The sequence below is a fragment of the Gobio gobio genome (assembly GCF_949357685.1).
Source record: "Gobio gobio genome assembly, chromosome: 4".
Lineage (NCBI taxonomy): Eukaryota > Metazoa > Chordata > Actinopteri > Cypriniformes > Gobionidae > Gobio > Gobio gobio.
The window spans coordinates 57700693-57724906 of NC_137100.1; the positions used below are offsets into that span (position 1 = coordinate 57700693).

Genomic DNA, 24214 nt, shown 5'->3' on the forward strand with positions numbered 1-24214 from the left:
CTCATTACCTGTATTAACTGCACCTGTTTGAACTCGTTACCTGTGTAAAAGACACCTGTCCACACACTCAATCAAACAGACTCCAACCTCTCCACAATGGCCAAGACCAGAGAGCTGTGTGAGGACATCAGGGGTAAAAATTGTAGACCTGCACAAGGCTGGGGTGGGCTACAGGACAATAGGCAAGCAGCTTGGTGAGAAGGCAACAACTGTTGGCGCAATTATTAGAAAGTGGAAGAAGTTCAAGATGATGGTCAATCTCCCTCAGTCTGGGGCACCATGCAAGATCTCACCTCGTGGGGCATCAATGATCATGAGGAAGGTGAGGGATCAGCCCAGAACTACACGGCAGGACCTGGTCAATGACCTGAAGAGAGCTGGGACCACAGTCTCAAAGAAAACCATTAGTAACACACTACGCCGCTGAAGAACCACTGAAGCACCAAGATTGGTGCTAAAAGGTTCCCCTATGATTACGAGCCAAGAACCACTTTTAGTGCCATATAGCACCCCCTTTTTTTAGAGTGTATATATATAAATAAAAATATATACATTGCTTGTACAATACCTGATATGTGCAAACGTCTGACTGCAAATAAATTGAATTCCATATTAATGTTACAGTTGCTGGGTGCAGGAGGGAAGAGTCAGAATCAGAACTTCAAACAAAGATGGGTTTAATCAAACCAGGAACAAATAACCAAGCCAACATAACATTAAGAACAGACAAGGAGTGCAGGGAGGGAGTACAATATAAAGGAGTGCTAATGACAGGACAACCAGGTGCAGGGAATCCAGGGAGAGTGGGCGAGACGATGAGGAAGTGAGTTCAGGTGTGAGACAGGGAGGATCATGGGAACTGGAGTCCGGGACAGGCGTGGATGTGACAATTAATGTGTCAAGATTCTGGGTATTCATAAACAACCTTTGTTAATCCAAGTAATAGTTCATGATTGATAAATATATATATATTTTTAAACATTTGTGTATTTTATCATATTACTGTTACCACTGTTTGAGCTCATCCAGTCAGGTTTGGGAAACCAGAATTATAATACCTCTTTTATGCACTTTATGAAAGTGATTTTAAAGGGCACCTTTTATGCAAAATTCACTTTTATAAGGTGTTTGAACATAAATGTGTGTTGGCAGCGTGTGTACACAACCACCTTATAATAGTAAAAATCCACCCACTCCTTTTTTTTTAAATCCCCATAAATCATAAGCAGTGTCTCAGAACAAGCCGTTTGCAGATTCCTGGCAAAGTGACGTCACATGTCACAGGCCCCGCCCACGAGTGTTTATGGACACTGCTGTATTAGCATAGACCCCGCCCTCAGAGAGCTGTACACAGTCCTCCATGTTTATCTCCTCACCAGAGCATTTAACAGCAGCATTCAAGTAAGAAATGTGTTCTTAAAGTTACTAAAGTTAATTCAGTCAAGGGCAGTGAGTGATTTTCTGTTTATCTTCTGTTGTTTGATTCATATTAACAGCAGATATAGCAGTAGGTACTGTATATTGCACTGCTTTCACTTTAGTAACGTTACACAGATCTAATATACACACGGGATTTCTGTTACTTACTTGCTGCATACGTGCACAGACATAACCAAGTTCATGTGAACTTTGTGTGTTTCTGACATAACCTTGTGAGCATTTGACAGTTTAATCGCAATGACACATGAAAGAGAACTTGTCTAGTTTAAAAGCCTACTCATGGACACGTCGACATCCAGCTCTCTGTGCGCATGCGTCGGGTGTGTGTGCTCAAGTTGAGAGTGATAAGGCTTTAAAACGCATGCAAATGATAATATTTCATGATGATGAGGAACTGCAATGTCACTTGAGCGTGTCTGCGATAGATATGATCATCAAAATAAAAAGATGTATCATGTTTCAGTTTTCGTGTTCACGAGCTGTGAAAGCTCCGCCCTTTGCATTTTAAGGAGACACACACAAAACAGCTAATTTTTCTTAAACCCCAAAATTGGCATTTTCAAAATGGCAGGCTATATATATATCTGTTTGGAATTTTGATCTGAAACTTCACAGACTCACTCTGGGGACACCTGAGACTTATATTAGAGCTTGTAAAAAGGGGCATAATAGGTGCCCTTTAAGGTCTTGGTGTTTTAATACTTTGTAATCTGTGTTTGCAAGCTTTAATTCTCTTTTCTCGTGTTTGTCTGTTTTAGATACTCTGTCTGTTCCGCGCTGGTCCCCTCAGATACCTCGTAGAGACCTCGGCAACTCTATAAAACACAGGTGAGTCTTGCGCACGTGTGAGTGTGTGGTAGCGGTTACAATATGTCAAGCCAATTAACTCATGTGGTTGTGCAACTCCAGTCATGCCTTCTCACATCTGACGACTTGATTACCCTAAATACCACCGATCCCACGTCAAACAAAGAGCCTGCGTTTGCGTTTAGACCAGGATACACGGCAGATTTTGTGATGCAATTTATAAAGGTTATGATGAGATCTTGCCATGGTTTACCCGTCAAAAGACATGTAAAGTTCACCAAGGCTAAAAAAAATCTTGTTTTTTCATGTTTCCTTTTTCTCATACTTTGGATGTTGGCTGCATTCCAAATGGGATAAATCCATCTCCGAAGGGCACTTGAATGAGAACAATCATGGCTACCATATTGAAGGGTCTTTGCAAACCGAAGTGCTCAAAACTGGCCACTTCAAAGGGCCCTACAGAGGCTCTGCCCCAAATGGCTCACTTCATATTAGGGCTGCGTAAAAACTATTGATTTCTCGATTTTAATTGATTCTCTTTTTTAGGAACTGATATCGATACTTAAATCCCAAGAATTGATTAATCTATCCTGTTTACACATTGTAGCATGTACAAATAAATTGCAATAAGCTTTGTGCTTTGTTACCTTTGAAATGAAACAAAGTCTCAAATTCTGTCCATTTTACTACGAAATTCAAAAAATATATACCGTTTTTGGCTCTGTTTAGTGTGGCATCGCTGTAGTGCCTCAGTTCGCACATAAACTGATCATCTCCGCTTTAATACCAGTTACAATGCGAAATAAACATGAATGAACATATGAAGGTATGTTACCTTCTCATGTAATCGTTCAATCAGAGTTTCAACAAAGGAAAGCTTGCAAACAATGTCACGTAACATCACATTTACCTCAGAAAAACCATATTCGGTGACCATAAACTAAAAAATTTATTATTCTTGAGAGGAGCATTTTGCTGAATATAGGCCTATGCACCATATTACATCAATATCATTTTTTATGTTCTTCAATAGCCTATATAATACATGTTTGACTAAATCCGTCAAGTTGAAAGCCACCATTTAAATGGTTATATTTCAAAATATTAATTTGAGTAGAAATATAATTATGTAATTGTAAAGTTTGTATTATAACAGAAAAAAACAGAACAATGTCTAAAAGCTTATATGTGACAAAGAGTGCAGAAAACAAGCTAAACAAAACCCAGAACCAAAAACCTTGAAGTTTTTATAAGCTCTTTGTCACAGTTCTATGAGAGAGGACTCAAATGCAGGAATGAGTGATCAGGGGTTTATTGACAAACAGCAGACAAGACATGGTGAGGAGGTGAACAGTCCAAACAGTAGGCGGGTTAGGAGCACAATCACAGGCAGGAAGAGCAGCCACAATAACTAGCTCCAGAAGGTGGTAGATGGGAGAGCAGTTCTGACAGAGCAGCATGAGACCAGAGGATACCAGCGATGGCCAGGCAGGATTCCTAGGGTAATGCAGTCAGGTCATATCAGGAAACTCACCAAGCTTTCAGCTAGGCAAGGAAAGCAAGCTGCCAGGGAAGCTCTACTTGCAGGTAGGGATGGCAGACGCGAAACAGACGTTTCGGGGCTTTGCCGAGATCCCGAAGCGCAGATGTTTCGAAACACTGCTCCGAACTGTGATTCGAAACACCCATGTCACGTGACTATGGCTAAATGAAGCTTCAAAGTGTTTCATCAGGTGGCGCCTTCCGAAACTGCGTTGATTAAAGGGGGCGGGAACAAGCCACACATCTGTATAAACCTAATTCACCACAGTTTAAAAGTGAAGTAAATCCATCTTCACCTCGTGGGTTTTTGTGAGAGGAGAGTGATTTTGTGATAGCAGTGATTTTGTGATAGCAGTGAGATTTATAGTGCGCTTTGGTTAGTTATATTTAGGCTAGATTTAAATTAGATATATTGACTGATAGGTAGACAGTGACATATAGTTAGGATAGATATAGTGACACATTCATATAGGCTAAGTTAGATAGTGACAGATAGATAGCACAGCATAAGTTAGATATATAGAATTATATAGATATAGATACATAGGTGATATATAGATAGATATATTAATAGAATATATAAAAATGGAGGCTGCACGCAAGAGATGCCGTACATCTGTGGTGTGGGAGCATTTCCATTTGGAAGCACCAAATAAAGTGAGATGTGTGTATTGTGATAGGCAGCTAGCCTTCTGCAACAATACATAATCCATGTATTTACATCATCCAAAAATATTTGTGCATGCCAGCAACAAGTGTCCCTTGTGAGAGGAATTTTTCAAAGGCTGGAGAAATTATATGTAAAAAAAGAAGTCAGCTGAGTCCTTCAACAGCAGAGCAATTCATATTTTTGAATAAAAATGTTTTGTGACAAATGTGACACATTGTGGCTTTATTTATTTTATTAATGTTCATTTTGTATAACAAACAAAATATATATAGTTCTTTACAATGACGAGGCTACAGGTTACAAAACCAAGATCATGTAGTTGTCAGACAGATGTTAAACATTTTTTTTGTCGATAATTGTCAAGGTATTTCAGATCAACACATGGAAATGACCACTAGATGGCGCCGTAGAGACAGGTGTCAGATTGATTCGAAGCTTCGAAACAATATGACACATTTGCTTCAACTGCTTCAGTGCTTCACGAAGCCTCGGTCTGCCCATCACTACTTGCAGGACAGGAACTAGAGACAGAAAACAAGAGGAGACAAGACCAAAAGGCAGCACAAAACTTAGCACTACTAGTATAACACACGTAGGTATAACGTATAACGAACCAGCAACCACATGAGGGAAAGAACACACCTTATAAAGGGAGCAGAGAACAAGAGGAACAGGTGAACACACTCAGACAAACAAGGAGCAGAAAACATGAGGAACAGGTGAACACACTCAGACAAACAAGGAGCAGAAAACATGAGGAAAGGGTGAGCACACTCAGACAAGGAACAGGTGAGCACACAATCAGTTAATCAATGAGGACTAGACAAGGACTAAACAAGGGGGCGAGGTAACAGGAAACAAGGAGGCAGGACACAGGGAGCACATGGCAAACACAAACCAAGACAAAGCCATGTGTTCATGCACAACACAAACAAAGACACATTAAACAAAGACAAAACATACAGAGCTGTCAGAGGAGAACCCTGAGACTCTTGACCCAAAAAACGAACGTTTAAGGACACAAAAGTGGATACAGGCAATTGAGACAGAGCGCATCATGTTATATTACACTGAGAACTACACCCACTGGAGGAGAATGTAATCAGCGGCAGGAAATATAATATATAAAACTGACATTTGGATATTTGACTTAACAGTGACAACATGTTTACTGCACACACAGGCATACTGAGTGTCAGGATCCCAAAATGTACCCATTCTTCCTGCTGATGCCTTACATCGCATTGCCTGTATCCACTTTTGTCTCCTTAAACACAAATTTTTTTTGGGTCTACAGCTTATAAAAACGTATTTCTGTGTTTTTTAGCTTGTTTGCTGTACACCTTGTCACATATCAGCTTTTAGACATTGTTCCGTTTTTTGTTATAAGACAGAAATGACAAGGAGGCCGCTTCACGCAATTCAAAGTCAATGAAGAGCGTTGGATTGCCGGTGTGGGGGCATGGCCTAAATGTGCTCTGTCTCTATAGTACCAACTGACTCCCATATAGTTTAAAGCATTAGTTGAGAGATTTGTTTTCCTTGAGAAAATTTGCAATGTACTATACCTGATTTATATCTATATCCAAAATAATCCATCGAAATTAATCAGAATTGAATCGCAAGCTTGCGAATCGAAATCGAATCGTGAAATTTGTCTCAATACCCAGCCCTATTTCATATGCAATGACAAATGGGACACCCTATGGTCTTGTGGACTTCACGGTCATGTGGCGGTCATTGTAAGTCCTCAAGACCGTAGGGTGTCCCATTTGTCATTTTACATTTCAGAAAGATTCTCACAAGTGCCCCCTTTGCAGCCAGTATGCACCCTCGATGCACATTTTTTCAGAGCCCGCACAGAAGTGAGCTCCACAGCAGAACTCTACCCGACAGTCAAAGCACCGTTGCAAAAGTGCGGACTCATAGGAAAGACTGCAAGTGTTTAGGGTGCCATTTGGGACAGGGCCAGAATGAAAGGTTTCGAAAGGTATAACTGATTCAGTTTTTTGATTCAGAAGTTTTTTGGTCCACTAAACCCTTCATCCCTCCGAAGCCCTTTGGAAGGGATTAGGGCATATAGGGATGAGCCCTTCAGACTGGAACGCAGGTGTGGAAATTCATCTCATCATAGATGGACAACCGCCACAGTTTCAAAACGCAAGCAGATAAACAGATCCAAAAAATTGAAACGCTCATGTCAACTTTAAACTGAGATGGCTACGGTGATGTGAGCTGCGTACTAAAGCCAGCCTCTTCTTTTATGAGACAGCACGCCTTCAATCTAATGAAGACACTTTGACACTGTCAGAGCCCATTAGTCATATTCGATTAACTGTCAGCTTCTGTTCATATCAGAGAAATAGATTGGCAAATGCACAGTGACCCTTCAGAGGAACTCCATTGCAGGAGATTTGAATGGCCCTTTCTTTGTGGAGAACGGTAAATGCGGCGACTACGTGTAAACAAAAAGAGATAGAGATAGAAAAAACTTAAGAATAATGAGCGCTTTCTATGCAATTCTGCTAAACAATCGCCAATGCATCCATATGGCCTTTGTCCTCACGTATATTTGTCAAGTGCGGATGCACAGTTGAGTGCAAAGGAGATATTCAGAGACACTCAGTTACAATTAAATTACTCTCCACGCCAAAGTGTCTATCTTTGGGCATATGCCGCACATATCTGTCTCTCGATGAAAAGGTTACTTGGCAAACGCTGCATCGCTGATCGCTGCAGTGACACATTCGCTCTTTCATCTGAAGAGTTTAGGAGTGGTTGTCAAAAGGTCAGAACCATCTGCTGATAGTTTGACAGCGAAGCAAAACAAACCCATATGGCCGCATGCATTTTAAAAATGGATGAAATTAGTTCCGTTTTTTTCCCTGGGAAAGTGCCTCAAAAAGTGTCAGTAATGAATCGCGCCACTCATTTGTGCTTTGCAGGTTTTCCACAAAGTATTGGATGTCGCAGACGTGTATCGTGTGCGGGAAAGGAATGCTATTCGGCTTGAAATGCAAAAACTGCAAGTAAGTGCTAAAATGCCACAAAAGGAAAAAAAAAATCATAAGCATGACATAAAAAGTTTCAATTATGAGATACTAAATCTTAATTATGAGATAAAAAGTCGAAATTATGATGTAAATGTTTTAGTTGTGACAAAAACAATCATGACTTTAAAAAAATCTAAATTATTAGAAAGTCACATACTGTCGTAATTATATGATAAAAGGTCGAAATTATGACACAAAAGGTCGAAATTATTAGATAAGTCAGACATAAGTATAAAAAAGTCATAATTGAGACAAAATTCTAAATTATGGCTTTATGATTTATGTCATAATTATGACCTTTTTATCTCATAATTAAAATGTTTGTCATAAATGTGACGTTTTATCTCATAATTATGACATTATTATTAGATAACTCAATGGTGACAAAATTCAAGTCAAAATTGATATAAGAAGTCATAATTGAGACAAAATGTTGGTCATAAAACAGTTATAATGTATCTTATAATTCCAAATAATTTTTATGTCATAATTTCGACATTTTCCCCTGGTTTCACAGACAAGGCTTAAGCTAGTCCTAGACTAAAATGCATGTTTGAGCCATTTTAACTGAAGGCAACTTGCACTGACAAATATATAAATATATTAAAATATATCATTGCCATTGTTTTGACTCAACATGCACACCAGTAATGTTTTTTTCTAAGGTATGTTAACAATAGCTACTAAAATGCCCTAATTGAACTAAGGACTAATCCTGGCTTAGTCTAAGCCCTGTTTGTGAAACTGGGCCTTTATGTCATAATTGGGACTTTTCAAGTAATTTTTTCTTATGTGGTATAAATGGGTTTCCATATGTTCAAGTATATAATGAATTGACAGAGCACACCGTTTTATTAATTATGTTTGTTAATTGTTCCAAAGGTGTCTGAAAATAATTCTAGACCTTGATTAGCCTGTTCAACGCCTATAAATGCTAGATAATTTAACATTATAATTTCATATTATTTTGGCTGTGTGTCATTTCCTAACCCTTTAGTGGCACCAAACAGTGTTGTTGTTTGTTTTAGCATAGCATAGACGGCTCAACAACCTGTCTGATTCGGAACAATGGCAAAAGAGGGGCTGTGTTTGAGAAACCTGTTAGGAAATGATTATTAGCTAATTAGAATATGGCTCCTTCAATGTTAGTATGTGACATTTTTCACCTGTTTTATTATCAGCTGAAAATTCACAACGGGCAAAAAATCCCATAGACTGATATCGAAACTATATCTGTAGATCACAATTTGGACGAGTAACCAGTTTTTTTTTTTATAATAGCAGAGTGCTAAAATTCACATCTTAGCACCCTAGCAATCGTTTTGATGAGTTTGTCATGGGCAAACACCACTTAACGTTTTCTTTTAGAGCAAAAGATCATACAAATCAAGTTATTGTTGTAATTCTGTCTGGTGCCGCTTCTGATGATGAAATCACACTCTGAATCTTTGTGCATCATGTAGACCATGAATGTCAAATGTTAAATATATACTCCACTATTTATTACCATTTCTTAAACCATCTCTTATGATCATACAAATCTCTGAAAATGAAAATTCCTTTGTAAAGATTAGATTTTTTGATGTTTTGGTTTGCATCAAAGCCTCTTTAGAATTCAGCGCTAGACACTTTGTGCCTGCAGTAGTGTCTGAACATTCAAATTGAGCATAATTATCATTATCATTAAAAGATTATTTGAATAAATTACCTACCTAATAGTTTCCACTCTACCACCCTTGACTATGGCATCTTGTTACTAAGATACTTGCTGGCTTTTGACACCCTCAAAATGATGGCTGCATATTAAGTGTTTGTTTTGAATATTCATTGATTTGCTTTTACAAGAGCAAACTAATAAACATTTCTGTCATGCTTTCTTTTGTCAGATTGAAGTGCCACAACAAATGCACCAAAGAAGCACCGCCCTGTCATTTACTCATATACCACAGAGGAGGTAGGGACTCGTTCAGAGGTATTTAAACTTTAATGTTTTCTTCTTTTCTTCTTTTTTTGAACTCCATGAATGCTTAAATCCATAAGTACTATACACAAGGCAGGCCATTAATTATGGTTCAAATATGATTTCAGAAACAGCAGCATTCTTATTTCAACCTCATAATTCCTTTATATTCACTTGAACATATTTAATTACAGGCTTTATCTGTATATTCTGAAGACATTGCATTTTTGAAAATTGGTTCCCAAACAAGAGAATGCATTTAAAGGGAATAATTCTTGGAACAATGAAGAATGTATTTTTTAAAAGACTGTCATTGTTAGTGACTTCACATTGTATTAATGGACTAAACAAATCGTCTTGTTTCCTGTAAAGCAGTATGTTAAACCTTCGTTCTGCAAACTTCTTACCATTTTTCTCTTCCTTTTTTCTGTTTTCACCACCTCATCTTTACTTCATTCGTGATGTTGCAGATCAAGGAACATCTCAAGGTGAGGGAGCAGGTTTGTGCTCTTCAAGCACATTATGTCCTTGTTCATTCCTTCAGTTTTGTGTTTATGTTCCAAGTGTCAAGTGGGGTAAACCCAGCCTGATCTGCCGGCGATTTGATTTCGCCCTGCAACTCAGTCTGGAAACCTGTACATTCATTTCTACTGCTTCTGTTACACTTTTGTGTGAACCAATCACAAAGTGGCTTGTCCACCTGGCGCACTATTGACGGGTTTAACACGATGACGGATAGAGAAGCGATGGGTCGTTGCCCGTTGATCACTCCTCTTGTGGTCTGATTGGCTGAAGGACTATCCAATTGCGTACAGAGTCATTTGAATTATGCTCGTTTATCGCGCCTCTTGTGCAGTAGAAAATACATAGCAGACTTCCCAGACCAATGTTCAATCTTAAATTGAGCTTGGTCTGGTGATAGCCAGACAAAATATACACACTACCGTTCAAAAGTTTGGGGTCTGTGAGATTTGTTAATGTTTTAAAAGAAGTCTCTTCTGTTCACCAAGGCTACATTTAGCTGATAAAAAAAAAAACAGTAATAGTGTGAAATATTATATAACACATTTTGAAATGTCACTTATTTCTGTAATGCAAAGCTGGACTTTCAGCAGCATTACTCCAGTCTTCAGTGTCACATGATCCTTCAGAAATCATTCTAATATGCTGATTTGCTGCTCAAGAAATATTTCTTATTATCAATGTTAAAAAAACAGTTGTGTTGCTTAATATTTTTGAAACAGTGATATCAGGATTTTTTAATGAAGTGATCAAAAGAACAGCATTTATTTAATGTAGAAATCTTTTCTAACATTATTAATATCTTTACTGTCATTTTTGAACAATTTAATGTGTCCTTGATGAATAAAAGTATTTATTTCTTTAAAGAAAAATTCGTATTGACCCCATTCTTTTGAAAGGTATTGTATATCAATATGTGACCCTGGACCACAAAACCAGTCATAAGTAACACAGATATATTTGTGGCAATAGCCAACAATACTAGCCTGGATGCCAGCCCAACCCCCGCCCACAACATTTGAGGTCGGGAAGTTCGGACTGGATTTGATCCGTTGTGGAGCAACTATGCTCGAACCAGAGCTGTTCGGACCAATCAAATTGTCAGAGCGGGCTTTATACGATGATGGACAGATGATCAACAGTAGCGTAATCATCCATGTCACCAAAGAGCATTTTTGTTGAATTTGTTCTAATCCTAAACGGAGAACTTGTCCGTATATGCATGCACAGCCCAATCCCAATTTTTTGCTACTCTATAACGATTAGTTGAGGTCTAGTTGAGGTCATGTGAAGCGTATAGGGCCCAAACATAAACTCAAGCCCAGGGCCCCCAAGTCCCCCCCAGTGATTCTATTTATTTGTGCTACTGCTTGTAATTTGTTCTAATTTAGTCTTAATATTTATTAAAATACTAATACTTTTTTGTGGTGGGGCCAGTTCAAATTTTTGCTGAGCAAGTAAAAATCTGGACCAGAATGAACCTGTAGAAAAGCTCCTTTGCATTGAGCCCTGCAAATATAGAGAGTTGCTTTCAAGACCTGCCTCTTTTGTTATAAAATGTACCCTTATGGCTGGTTTTGGGGTCCAGGTTCACATGTACGTATTACAATATATGAAAAAATGTAAAACGTAAAAAATTCTTTCCACTTAAATTTAATGGATCGTTTCTCTGCTGGAAGAAGTGAACTATGATATTTCATATGCCCTGGTCTTTGCTGTTGAATTTCCATATGATATTTCTGATATATACTGTACATAATACATGGTTTAGTGGCTCTTCCATTAAAATGTGACAAGACTTTTCAGAGTTTTTCTGTTACCGTGACAACTGCCTCTTGTTACCGTGGATACTATGCTGTTTCTCTCACTCTCTCTCTCTCTCTCTCTCTCTCTCTCTCTCTCTCAGCTCGTCAGCTCGTCAGGACCGAGTCGGTACCATGTGACATAAACAACCCCCTCAGGTACTCAGACCTCCACATTAGCCAGACTCTCCCCAAGACCAACAAAATCAACAAGGTAAGAATAGTTACGCACCATTACGTCTAAGCAAACACATCTCACCCCGGTTACATCCCTCCACTGTCAACATTATCACAAAACTATCTCAGGCAGATTGGCACTACAGGTCCTTCCTGTAATTTTTAGCACAACATGTTTGCATTTGCTTTTTATTGAAACAACTTTCATCGAAAGCAATTTTTGCAGACCAAGACCAAACAACCTTCCTGTAATTTTCGGCACAACTGGTTTTCTTATATGTATATTGAAAAACTCGACAAGATGAGCGTGACATTTTTAAAACAAGCCTATGTTTAAAAACGTGTCTTGAAAACCCTGCTTTCAATTCCGCTCCGTTGCGCTTTATTTAGCTGCTTTTAAATGCAAGAACACGTCCTGTGTCTGTGCTCTCCATAAACTCCTGTGTGAAGGGAGCTGACTTCATATCAAATAAAAATCACTTGATAGAACAAGCTGGTAAAAAGTAATTGCAAAAGAATATGCTGCTACAGTATGTTTGATATTTCGTACCTAATATATCTGTCAAAGGGGCGATATTGTAGAATAACTGTGACTGTAGTTCACTACAGATTTAAAAAATGTTTAATGACAGACAAATATATAATTTATACATGTAAAACTTGAAACGATTGCATTAATGTATGAAACGTGTAACTTTCAGTTTGGCACCCTTGTACTGTATGGAAGTCTTAATGTCGGGATGAAATGGAAGTTGTGGTATTTTTTCTTCTCTATTTTGAATTTGTGTATATTTAAGTGTAAGCTTCTCGACCAAGAAAATGTTTTTATGCAGGACTTGATTTTGTCCATCAGGAATTGATTGGATGCTTGGATGGTTTGCTATTGGTGGATCTCATGTGAGTGACAAGTTGCTCCGCCCTTGAAGAGATGTCAATGCAAGAGGGAGGGGAAGTTATTTTGATTAAAAATTGAGGGCACGTAATAAAAAAAGAAAAAGAAAAAAGAATGATATGCATGGGTAAATCATGTGTAATAAAATAAGCAATATTCCAAATAAAATAAGAAATGTTAATTTTGACATTTCATGGTGACTTTCAGAGCACCCCCCCCCGCCCCCCTCCCCCAACACCACCACCACCACCACCTTATTTTTAAAGTAAGACAGTTCTGGTGTATGGAAGCTTGTGTGGAATAAAATATTAAATTATTATTAAATATTGAAAATGGGCAAACGCAAAAATTTGAGAAAGTTTGACAAGGGCCAAATTGTGATGGCTAGACGACTTGGTCAGAGCAAAACTGCAGCTCTTATGGGGTTTTCCCGGTCTGCAGTGGTCAGTATCTATCAAAAGTGGTCTAAGGAAGGAACAGTGGTGAACCAGTGACAGGGTCATGGGTGGCCAAGGCTCATTGATGCACGTGGGGAGCAAAGGCTGGCCCATGTGGTCCGAGCTACTGTAGCTCAGATTGCTCAAGAAGTTAATGCTGGTTCTGATAGAAAGGTGTCAGAATACACAGTGCATCTCAGTTTGTTGTGTATGGGGATGCATAGCCGCAGACCAGTCAGGATGACCATGCTGACCTCTGTCCATCGCCAAAAGCAGCAACAAGTGGGCACGTGAACATCAGAACTGGACCACGGAGCAATGGAAGAATGTGTTCTGGTGAATCACGTTTTCTTTTACATCACATGGATGGCCGGGTGTGTGTGCGTGTGAGTCGGCGGGGGCAGTGTAATGCTTTGGGCAATTTTCTGCTGGGAAACCTTTGGTCCTGCATGCCAGTTACTTTGACACGTACCACCTACCTAAGCATTGTTGCAGACCATGTACATCCTTTCATGGAAACGGTATTCCCTGGTGGCTGTGGCTCTTTCAGCAGGTTAATGTGCCCTGCCACAAAGCAAAAATGGTTCAGAAATGGTTTGAGGAGCACAACAACGAGTTTGAGGTGTTGACTTGGCCTCCAAAATCCCCAGATCTCAATCCAATCGAGCCTCTGTGGGATGTGCTGAACAAAAAAGTCAGATACATGGAGGTCCCACCTCGCAACTTAAAGGACTCAAAGGATCTGCTGCTAACATCATAGTATTAGATACCACAGCACACCTTCAGGGGTCTTGTGGAGTCCATGCCTCGACGGGTCAGGGCTGTTTTGGCAACAAAAGTGGGACCAACACAATATTAGGTCATAATGTTATGCCTGATTGTGTAAACTCCCAATTGCAAGTTATAAAGTCAGAATTGCGAGATATAACTCACATTTATACAGTATCTTGCAATTTGGGCTTCTTTTCTCAGAATTGTGAGATATAAACTTGCAATTCAAAAACAGCCTGCTGTGCTGCTTGTTATTGCAAACTGGTATTTATCATATTCTTCATAATAGTCATAATCATAAACACACTGGTTTGTAGACAAATAGTTTTACCCTTTATTGTACTTTGTTATTCTTTTGGTTCTGTAGCGGCTAATAATTTGGAATTCTCACACATTCACAGAAAATAGCTTACTTCTGCATTGCAAAATATGTTAGATATACTTATAAGTCTCATTAGAATTATAATGAAAGAGATCTAGGTAAACTAAGTCTACATCTTTTTCAGTTAATATGTAAAATTATGTCTATTTATTATGGAAAATTGTGTATGGAACGGATATTTAAAAAATCTTAATGATGTATGCAATGACTGTTATAAATCAAGTGTAGATTAAGTGATACTTTTTGCAACCACTGTATGAGCCGTAAAAACATCTTTATTTTGTGGTCCTGAAAACTGTATCATATCTGGGTTAACCTGACCTAAACTGCTATTTTAATCTCCTTGCATTTTCAGTCTCTGAGCCTTTTCAGACAATATTGAAGTTTCAATACAACAGTTATTGTTCCACTCTTGCAGGTGCTTTTGAGCACAGTGGCGGTTTTATATCACAGGATTTTATATTGCATTATGTTTCATATCTGCATTTTGTTTTGCCCCAAAACCTCAGACTCAAGCCAAACCCTATTTTGGTGTTAAAAACTACTGTCAGGATTTATGGAAGACACAGTGAAAATTTTGCAATGAAAAAGTATTTTTTTGCCTGATCATATTGCATTTGTATTTGTAGGAGTTTCCCTTTCAGATACAAAATGTATGAGAGGAGAGTATTTGAATACATTATGCAACATGATTCACTAAGTTTTGTGGTAGTCAAATTATTGGTATTTGTGCCATTATTTAGCACCTAAAAAAGCTTGTCTTAACTCATTTTGCGCTTGAGAAAGGGGAGAATTCTTCTCCACTTGTGTTCATTTATTTAGAATGTCAGAGAATATCGTTTTACAAGCCACATTATATTTAATTTGCTGCACCTGTGTGTCACGGTGGCTGTATTGAAATGCACGACGGAGTAGGAACAAAAACAGTCTTTAATAAATCCAAAATGAACACTCAGGAGATCACTGGAGATAACAGGAATAATAAATCAAGCACACCACATTAGCATAGACAATAACAGATAAATGAACTAAGGAAACTCGGGGCTTATATGCAGACAGCATAATCAAGGATAAAACGGAACAGGTGTGGGTACTAATTAACAAACAAGGGAACTAACTAGGAACTCAGACAAACAGAGGCTGCATCTGAAAACACATACTCTCTTGAGTAGGTACTTTTTTGTATAAGTAATTACTTCACAACCACTAAAAAAGTTTGTTCTATATAGTAAAGCTGGACATACACTGTGCGATTTCTGTGCGATTTCAGCAATGTTACCTACTCACACTGTACGAGTAGATCGCATGCGATGTAAAGCCAAAGCTCACGATTTATGTGCTCACACTGGCCCTCATTTATCAAAAGTGCGTACACCAAATTTCCAGTGTACACCTGGCGTACACCCAAAACCACGGTGACTTTGAGATTTATCAATATGGACGTTGGCGTACGGCACGCTCAAATCCTACGCCAGCTCAGGAGGTGGTGGACGCATGTTTTGAGTTAGTGCGAAAATGCGCAGAAAACAATTCCTAACACCACAAAACGCACTGACAAAGATATGCTATATTATGACCCACTGTGAAAACAACAACAACTAAAGCCCTATTCGCACTGGATAAGTAGCCTACGCTATTATCTGGGGACCTCGTGTGATTTAGAAATGACTACCCATCATCTGAATTTTGCGTGGCGCATTCGCACGATATAAGCAAGCCTGTGATTTTACTCGAATTTACTGACTTATCTCCCGGATATGATGTAAAGACTTGAAAATGTTTTTTCGTTATAGATATAGCTGTATGAAATTATAAACAGTCGTATCAATATCATTTTGATTGTTTTATAGTAATACAAATAATTTTGTTCAGTTAGAGAACAGACGCAATTAAAAACGTAACTGAGCAATATAATAACAATATACGACGGAAGATTCAGTTTCAAAGCTAAATGTAAAAGCGCCCATTTAAGCGAGTTGTCATTGTACTGTTCTGTTTTTGTGTTTTTCATTAAGAATAATATTAAACACACCATTCAAGCAATTTACTCCCAAATTGCTCATTCTAAAGTGAAAGTATAATCCGCGCGGCCGCACGGAATTCATAACGGTGCGCATTATATGCAGCCTAGCTCCATTCTTCGTGAAAGATAAAGATAAAAATACGCACAGGAAACAAAAACCTTGCAAAAATGATATACGATCCGCCTAATCCCGGCCAAATAGATGCCGATTCGCACAGGACTAATGTTATCACAGGACCTCAGTGTTTGGCGAAATATGGTAGGTCATTTGCGGGGGAATTTTTACTTTACATATTACAGACATGGCCGATTCGCACGGGATTAAGATCACAGACATTCTCTGCAATTATTACAAATCACCAGAGGTCCCCACATAATAGGCTACTAATCCCGTGCGAATAGGGATATAGTAATTATAAACTTCAGTGTTTATTTTTGTGCAACATGGACTTCAATGTTTAATTTGTGTGACTTTACCAAAGCATTTGATTTGTATATGTATTCCTCCAGTTGCGAGCCTGTGTGCTTTACCTGACGTTTCAGGCCCGGCAGCTGCGCACGGACTGGGACTGAAAATAATTCAGACTGACAAAATAATAAAAATTACATTCTTCTTCATTTAAATAATAATAAAATAAATAATAATAATAACGACATTCTTCTTCTAAATAACAATAAGCGTCATTAATAATACAAATCATAATAATAATAATAAGAATCTTACAAATTGTCATGCAATTATTAATGTGAATGAATGGTACTCCACATCACATCATTATCATCATCATCACTATTGTACACCCCAATACATGTGACGTGATACGAAATTAAATGCTAATTATTTCAAAACACGTGCTGTAAAATAATGAATTGTGATAGGTAATTTCTCATCCAAACAGCTATTTAAACTGGATTTCCACCGTACACCTTTTTGTGGGCGCCTTTAATCCCACTCTTTAAACTCCCAAATAATTTTTTTTTTTTTTTTTTTCACTTCCCCGGTGATGGTCTCGATCTCCACGTCAGAGAAGTTTCGCTTCTTTGCCGTCTTCCGTGTATCCATGGCGTAAAATGAGGGCGTGGGGGAGGCAGAGACTTGAATATATAGGGGCGTGTTATTCTAATGACAATGGCAGGTTTTGCGTACACCTGGATTTCAGAGGTGCGCACAGCTTCATAAATCAGACGGTGAGAGGAGTGTAAGCATAATCTTACGCCAACATATACGCCCGTTTCTACGCAAGATTGATAAATGAGGGCCACTGTGCGGTCCGATTGTCGAGCGCGACTTGTCTGCTCATACTGTACGAGTGAAATATGCGCGAAAAAACCTATAATAGAGAGATAGCCTATCAAATGCATCAGCTATCGATATCAAGAGCATTTAGCATTTACAATTTATGTATATAAATGAACATTATTATTAGGGTAGGCCTACTTTATTATTAAATTGATATTACATTTATTGCCCCGCGCTAATTTTACAACATTAATGCATAACCGATACTCTGCATAATAAAAGAATAGATAGATTAGTTTAATTACTCCTCATTATTTAAATACATTTTGCCCAATTAAACAAGGAATTATAGGCCTATAATTAAAATGATTATCAGTCTAAAATATTTCATAACACTGCAATAATATCAGAAAGTAAGAGCAGCTTTATTTCAAAAACAACTTGTTTAACACGAAATGGGCCTATAATTTGTTTCACAATATGGGCCACAAGAGAAATATTAAGAATATAAATTAAGACTGAATGAATGAATCTTGTCTCTGTGAGAATATATGCGCCGAAAGCTCGTCAGATTTTACTTTCACTTTCACCGACTTTCGCGCACATTGTGTTTTTGTGTGATATCCACTGACTCGCATTCATGATTTAAAACGAAAAGTAAAAAAAAAAAATCTATATTGCGCCGTGACATTTTTCCTTCTTTTCTTTTGTCAAATGATGGACAACGATTCACATTTTTCCCATGATAATAAAATTAAGTAAATATTAAATAATAGTAAATAAAATAAAGTAAATAAAGTAAATTAATATTCAAAGTTAAATTAATAAAAGAGGCACTGATCATAGGCTAAACACGGCATTTTGAACGTCTTAGATTATCCATTTTACAACACGAACTGGAGGCAAGCAACAGTTTGCTAAATTTCTGCTATTTGATAACTGCCTACAGAACTTAAAGATCTCCCTCTTTTCGTTTTCTTTCTTGCTGCATTAAAGATTCATGGTTCAACTTCTGCTTTCGCGCAGGCGCAGTGATGAGAAATAGGGCAATCAGTTCGTAGCTCTGCTTCAGCTGTTTAATAACCTCACGAGGAGCGACCAGAAATTCACCCGACCATCCGATTGCTGATTGGGAGAGGTTTGTCGCCTCTCGTTTCCCCCTGTACACTGCACGAACACCTCACGACAGTCGTGATCATTTAACGCTAGGCAAAAATGGAAATAAAAACGGATGCTGCGTTATTTGCGTACAATATTTTGAATGCGTTAAGCTGAAAAAATTAATCGCCTGCGTTAACGCGTTCATTTGCCCAGCCCAGCCCTACTAAAAACGTAAAACTTTTAATGCGTTTTGGCTGTTCATTGAATCTGTGAAAACGATGACGGTATGCACATCGTTTTTTGTCATTTTCGCAGATCCATGTGAATGGTGATGGTTTTGACAGTGGTCTCGTCTGTACACAGAAAACTCAAAGGAAAAACCGTCTCCGTTTTAAGCATATTGTTGTTTTGTAAAGGTACCCTAAAACAGAACATACATGTTAAGCTTGGTACATACATCTGCAAGAACAAAGAAATTTATTCGTTTTCTCGAGGTGGCAAGAACAAGAACAAAGTTCGTTCTGGCCAGGACATTCCATACTTCACGCGAAAAGCAGGTGCCGAACATCTCTGTTCTCTTACGAGAGATTCTTTTCCTTACGAAGTTCCTTACGCATCGGGAAAGTATTCTTTCTTCGAGATTTCTGAAAAACCCAAAATTATCCTTAATTTTGTAACATTGTCAACGCAGTGCGGCAGCCTGGCAGACCATAGCAGGCTATTCCAGCGTGCTATTGGCTGCTCTGCTGGCAACTGCAGCTGCCTATCGGTGAGCCCGCGTGACGTGGCGACCAATGAGCACCTGGCTTCATTTGCCTACATCCGGGGCGTGGCCACGTGTATATAAGCAGGGCTCACGGGCTGCATATTCGATTTTCTTTTCTTCAGCGAAGCCCTTCGCATCGCTGGATCTGGAACCCGCCGCCGTGATCGTGCAGACGAGCAAGCAGAGGATAGCGCCTGAAGAAGCCGGCAGCATCGCGCCACCTTCAGCCATCCGTGCCTGCTCTGCTATCCGGCAGCCCATATCCTTTTTCTCGCTCAGTGTTGTCGCCGCTGCGTCACACTTTCTCAAACAGAGCCGAGCGTTTGTTCCAAAATGTCTCGTTCCACCTGCGGCTCGTGTCACGCGCAGCTCAGTTCCGGGGACCGCCATGTGATCTGCGCTCTCTGCCTGGGCCGTGATCACGCCGCCGCCGCACTTCTCGCCGGCGGATGCCCGGAGTGCGAGGAACTGACTATGTCGACCCTGCGGGCTCGACTCGATCAGTTCGAGGACGACATCCCTCCAGTCTCTGCTAAGCCGCGCAGAAAGAAGCGCCGCTCGCAGCGGACTCCAGAGTTCGCTGAGAGAAGCTCGCCGGATCCCTTCCCGCCCGCTTCACTCTCGCCTTCCCCGCCCCCACCCCAGGCCGCCTTTTCTGTTGCCGCCTCCGGGGATGAGGCGGATGCGGCCGCGGAACGCGCCGACAGCTGCTCCATCATGGCTTCCGACAGCGAGGAATGGTCTTCCGCGACCTCTTCAGTCCGAGCCTCCGGACGCTCTCGAGCGGGTGAGGACGCCGAACTGTTGCGCCTTCTCACCCGGGCTGTCGAGCAGCTAGGCCTCGAATGGGCCCCGCCCAAGGTGGCAGCGCCGAATCGACTTGACAGATGCTTCCTAAACAGTCGCCGCCGTGCGCCCACCTCCAGGACTGCACCTTTTCTGCCAGAGCTTCACGAGGAGCTCGCGAAGTCCTGGAACGCGCCATTCTCCGCGAGGGTCTCGTCTCAGGCTTCTTCGACGCTCTCACAAGTTGACGGCGCGGCTGAGAAAGGCTACAATGCTATCCCTCCGGTGGAAGAGGCGGTCGCAGCGCACCTTTGCCCGCCTTCTGGTTGGCGCTCAAAGGCTGCCCTCCCGTCTAAGGCCTGCAGAGTGACGTCATCGCTGATCGGCCGCGCTTTCGCTGCCTCCGGTCAAGCTGCATCTGCTCTGCACTCTATGGCCGTGCTGCAAATCCTCCAAGCCAATCTCCTCCGCGACCTGGACGAGAAAAGCTGTGACGCTGAGTTGATCACGGATTTGCGAAGCGCGACGGATTGCTCCCTCTGCGCTACCAAGACCGCAGCACAGGCCCTCGGACGCTCCATGGCCTCCCTCACGGTAGCTGAGCGCCACCTCTGGCCTTCCTAAACGCCCCGCTCTCCCCGTCTGGGCTCTTCGGACCAGCGGTCAAGGGGATCGTCGATCGTTTCTCTGAAGTACAGAAAACGACGCAGGCCATGAACCTCTTCCTGCCTCGATGCCCCGGCGCCAGCAATAGCTCCGTTGCTCGGCGTCCTCGCGACCAGCCAGCACCGAGCTCGGCGCAGCGCCCAGCGCGGCCCCCCTTCGTCTCAGCGAAGACCGAGCGGCCGCCCCAGATCGCGCTCTTCCAGCCGTGGTAAGCCGCCTCCCCCTCGGGGCCCCCGGCCTAGGATCACGCTGAAGTCCGAGCCTCCAAAGTCCTCCTAGCCAGAGGCAAGAAACGAAGGTTAAGTCCCGCCGCGGCCGGACCACCGTCAAAACTCTCTTTCCTGTCAGCCCCCACCACTGTGGCTGCTGCAGATGGATTTCACGCAGCCAACGAGCCGGCAAAAATGCCCTCTCACCTGTCAATAACTGCCGTTTTTACGGCGAACCAGAGAAATCACAAAAGTTGCATTATTTCTGGTTGCACGGCTCACGCCATATGTGTTTCAAATGCAGTAAATGTGCCCACTTTTCTGTGTTCACCCCTGCACACAAGCACTATAAACCCCGTGTCCCCCACTCACATAAAGCGGCCACCGGCCGCTCGAGTGCTAGAGTTAGGTCACGTGTCCGCTTGTTTGCATCCACGCCTAGCCACCACACGCGCTGTCACACAGCCACTCTTTACCGGTCATGTTCCACGCGTAAGAGTTGTGCCCGCTCAAACACGCTCACACATTTTCGCGAACATTATGCCTCAGACGCTACGCGCCGCGCCACACACCATTTGTTCTCCGTCCAGGGTGGCCGGAGCGATGAGTGTAGGGCCACACACAAGCCATTCCCCGCTCAAAGCGGCAGAGATACAGTGTGTAAGGCGGCCAGCCATCGAGAGCGATCGGCTGGCCCACAGCACAGAGAGCGCGCGCACCGCGCCCGCCCCTCCTATACAGGCCGTCAAACCCGCGAAGCGCGGCGTTTCGAGCCCGGAGGCCGTTCTATCCCGTGTGGCACACGCGAAAGCGTGGGAAGCCATTCCAGGTGTATCAGAATGGGTGCTGAGAACAGTGAAGCACGGCTACACTCTGCAGTTCGCTCGCCGCCCTCCGCGCTTCTGTGCGCGTACAGAGACGAGAGTGAGCGAGGAAGTAGCACATCTACTTCGAGCGGAGATAGCCACGCTGCTGTGCAAAGGGGCTATAGAACCGGTTCCCCATTCTATGAGCGAGTCAGGCTTTTACAGCCGGTATTTTCTCGTGCCAAAAAGGGATGGGTCGCTCAGACCGATTCTGGATCTGAGGCGTCTGAACAAAGCTCTTATGAGGAGATCGTTCAAGATGCTCACGACCAAGCAGATCCTCGCGCATATTCGCCCGAGAGACTGGCTAATTTCCCTAGATTTGAAAGATGCATATTTTCAAATCAAGATAACGCCGCGTCACAGGCCATTCTTACGATTCGCCTTCGACGGCCAGGCTTATCAATACACCGTCCTTCCGTTCGGGCCTCGGGCCTCTGGTCGAGCGGAGAAAAACTCCTACACATAAACTGTTTGGAGATGATAGCGGTAGAGAACGCGCTCAAGCAGTTTCTCCCGTTTATACGAGGACACCACGTGTTGGTCCGGTCGGACAATACCACGGTGGTGTCCTACGTGAACAGGCAGGGCGGTGTCAGGTCCAGGTGTCTGGGCAATCTGACGGAACGCCTGCTTGTGTGGGCACACAGCTCGCTGCGCTCGCTGAGAGCTGCGCACGTACCGGGCCACCTCAATGTGGGCCCGGACAAGCTGTCCAGGGGCCTCATTCTCCCAGGAGAATGGTCCCTGCACCCCCAGACAGTCCAGCTGGTATGGCGCCTATTCGGCAGAGCGGAGCTCGACCTCTTTGCAACAAAAGAGAACGCCCGCTGCCCGACGTTTCTGTCCAAAAGCGAGGATGCGCTGTCCCAACCTTGGCCCAGCCTCCTGCTGTATGCTTTCCCGCCGATTTCCGATTTGCGAAAATCAGGGAGACGCGCCGCCCGGTGCTCCTTATAGCGCCGCGCTGGGAGAACCAGATTTGGTACCCAGAGCTGGTGAAGCTGTCGCACTCACCCCCCTGGCCAGTTCCGCTGAGAGCAGACCTCCTCTCTCAAGCAGGAGGGTCAGTTTGGCATCCCCATCCAGAGCGATGGTCTCTGCATGTATGGGTGACCAACGGATACCCGTTGACCTGCCCGAAGGGGTTATGAACACGATTTCACACTCTAGAGCCCCCTCGACAAGGCGGTTATATAGTTCTAAGTGGTCGGTGTTCACTTAGTGGTGTGCTTCCAAGGGATTGGATCCACAGCAATGTGGGGTCCAGCGGGTGCTCTCCTTCCTCCAGGAGCTGTTGGAACTGGGCAGGTCCCCTTCCACGCTCAAAGTGTATGTAGCGGCCATAGCAGCGTTCGCTCAGACGACGCTAGGCAGCACGCTAGGAAGGAACGAGCTCATCATCCGTCCATGAAGGCTCATCCTTTCGAACCGCTCGAGACTGTGGAACCAAGGTTCCTTTCGCTAAAAACCGCGTTCCTGATAGCTCTGGCTTCAGTAAAACGTGTGGGGGATCTACACGCGCTCTCAGTGAGTGGAGTTCGGCCCAAATGACTCCAAGGTCATTCTTAGGCCGAGGCGTGGTTATGTCCCCAAAGCGATAGGCACTCCCTTCAGGGCGCAGATTGTCTCCCTCTCGGCTCTGCCAGCACCCGACGAGGGGGACGGTGGCAATGTCCTCTGCCCTGTCAGGGCATTGAGGGTTTACGTCACACGCTCCGCCACCTTCAGGCGTTCTGAGCAGCTATTTGTTTCGTTTGGAGGGCGCACTAAAGGTCTCGCCTCCTCGAAACAGACCCTGTCCAGGTGGATAGTGGACGCGATTGCAGTAGCTTACGCTTCCAAACACCTGCAGTGCCCGCTAGGTGTCAGAGCACACTCCACTAGAGGCATGGCCTCTTCGTGGGCTTGGGCCAGAGGGATTTCCATCCACGATATCTGTATGGCGGCAGGCTGGGCCTCCCCGTCTACGTTCGTGAGATTTTACAATCTGGAAGTTCCTGCCTTACAGGCGAAAGTGTTATCAGTTCAATAAGGCTGTTGGTTCTGCCCAGTGATTCTGCGCAGACATAGCTCACATACTGGTAGTAAGTTCGGTACGA

The 24214-nt window shown here is 42.3% G+C and overlaps 1 protein-coding gene across 1 annotated transcript in view; it reads left to right on the top strand.

Moving 5' to 3' along the window:
- The window catches only part of ksr2 (kinase suppressor of ras 2), a 169749-nt gene that overhangs the window by 90179 nt on the left and 55356 nt on the right, over positions 1-24214 (top strand). Inside the window, exons 7-11 of the mRNA XM_079815181.1 lie at positions 2199-2268; positions 7405-7488; positions 9399-9484; positions 9943-9960; positions 11901-12010. Of these exons, the coding sequence (XP_079671307.1) occupies positions 2199-2268; positions 7405-7488; positions 9399-9484; positions 9943-9960; positions 11901-12010 (368 nt within the window). The remainder of the gene's footprint in view (positions 1-2198; positions 2269-7404; positions 7489-9398; positions 9485-9942; positions 9961-11900; positions 12011-24214) is intronic.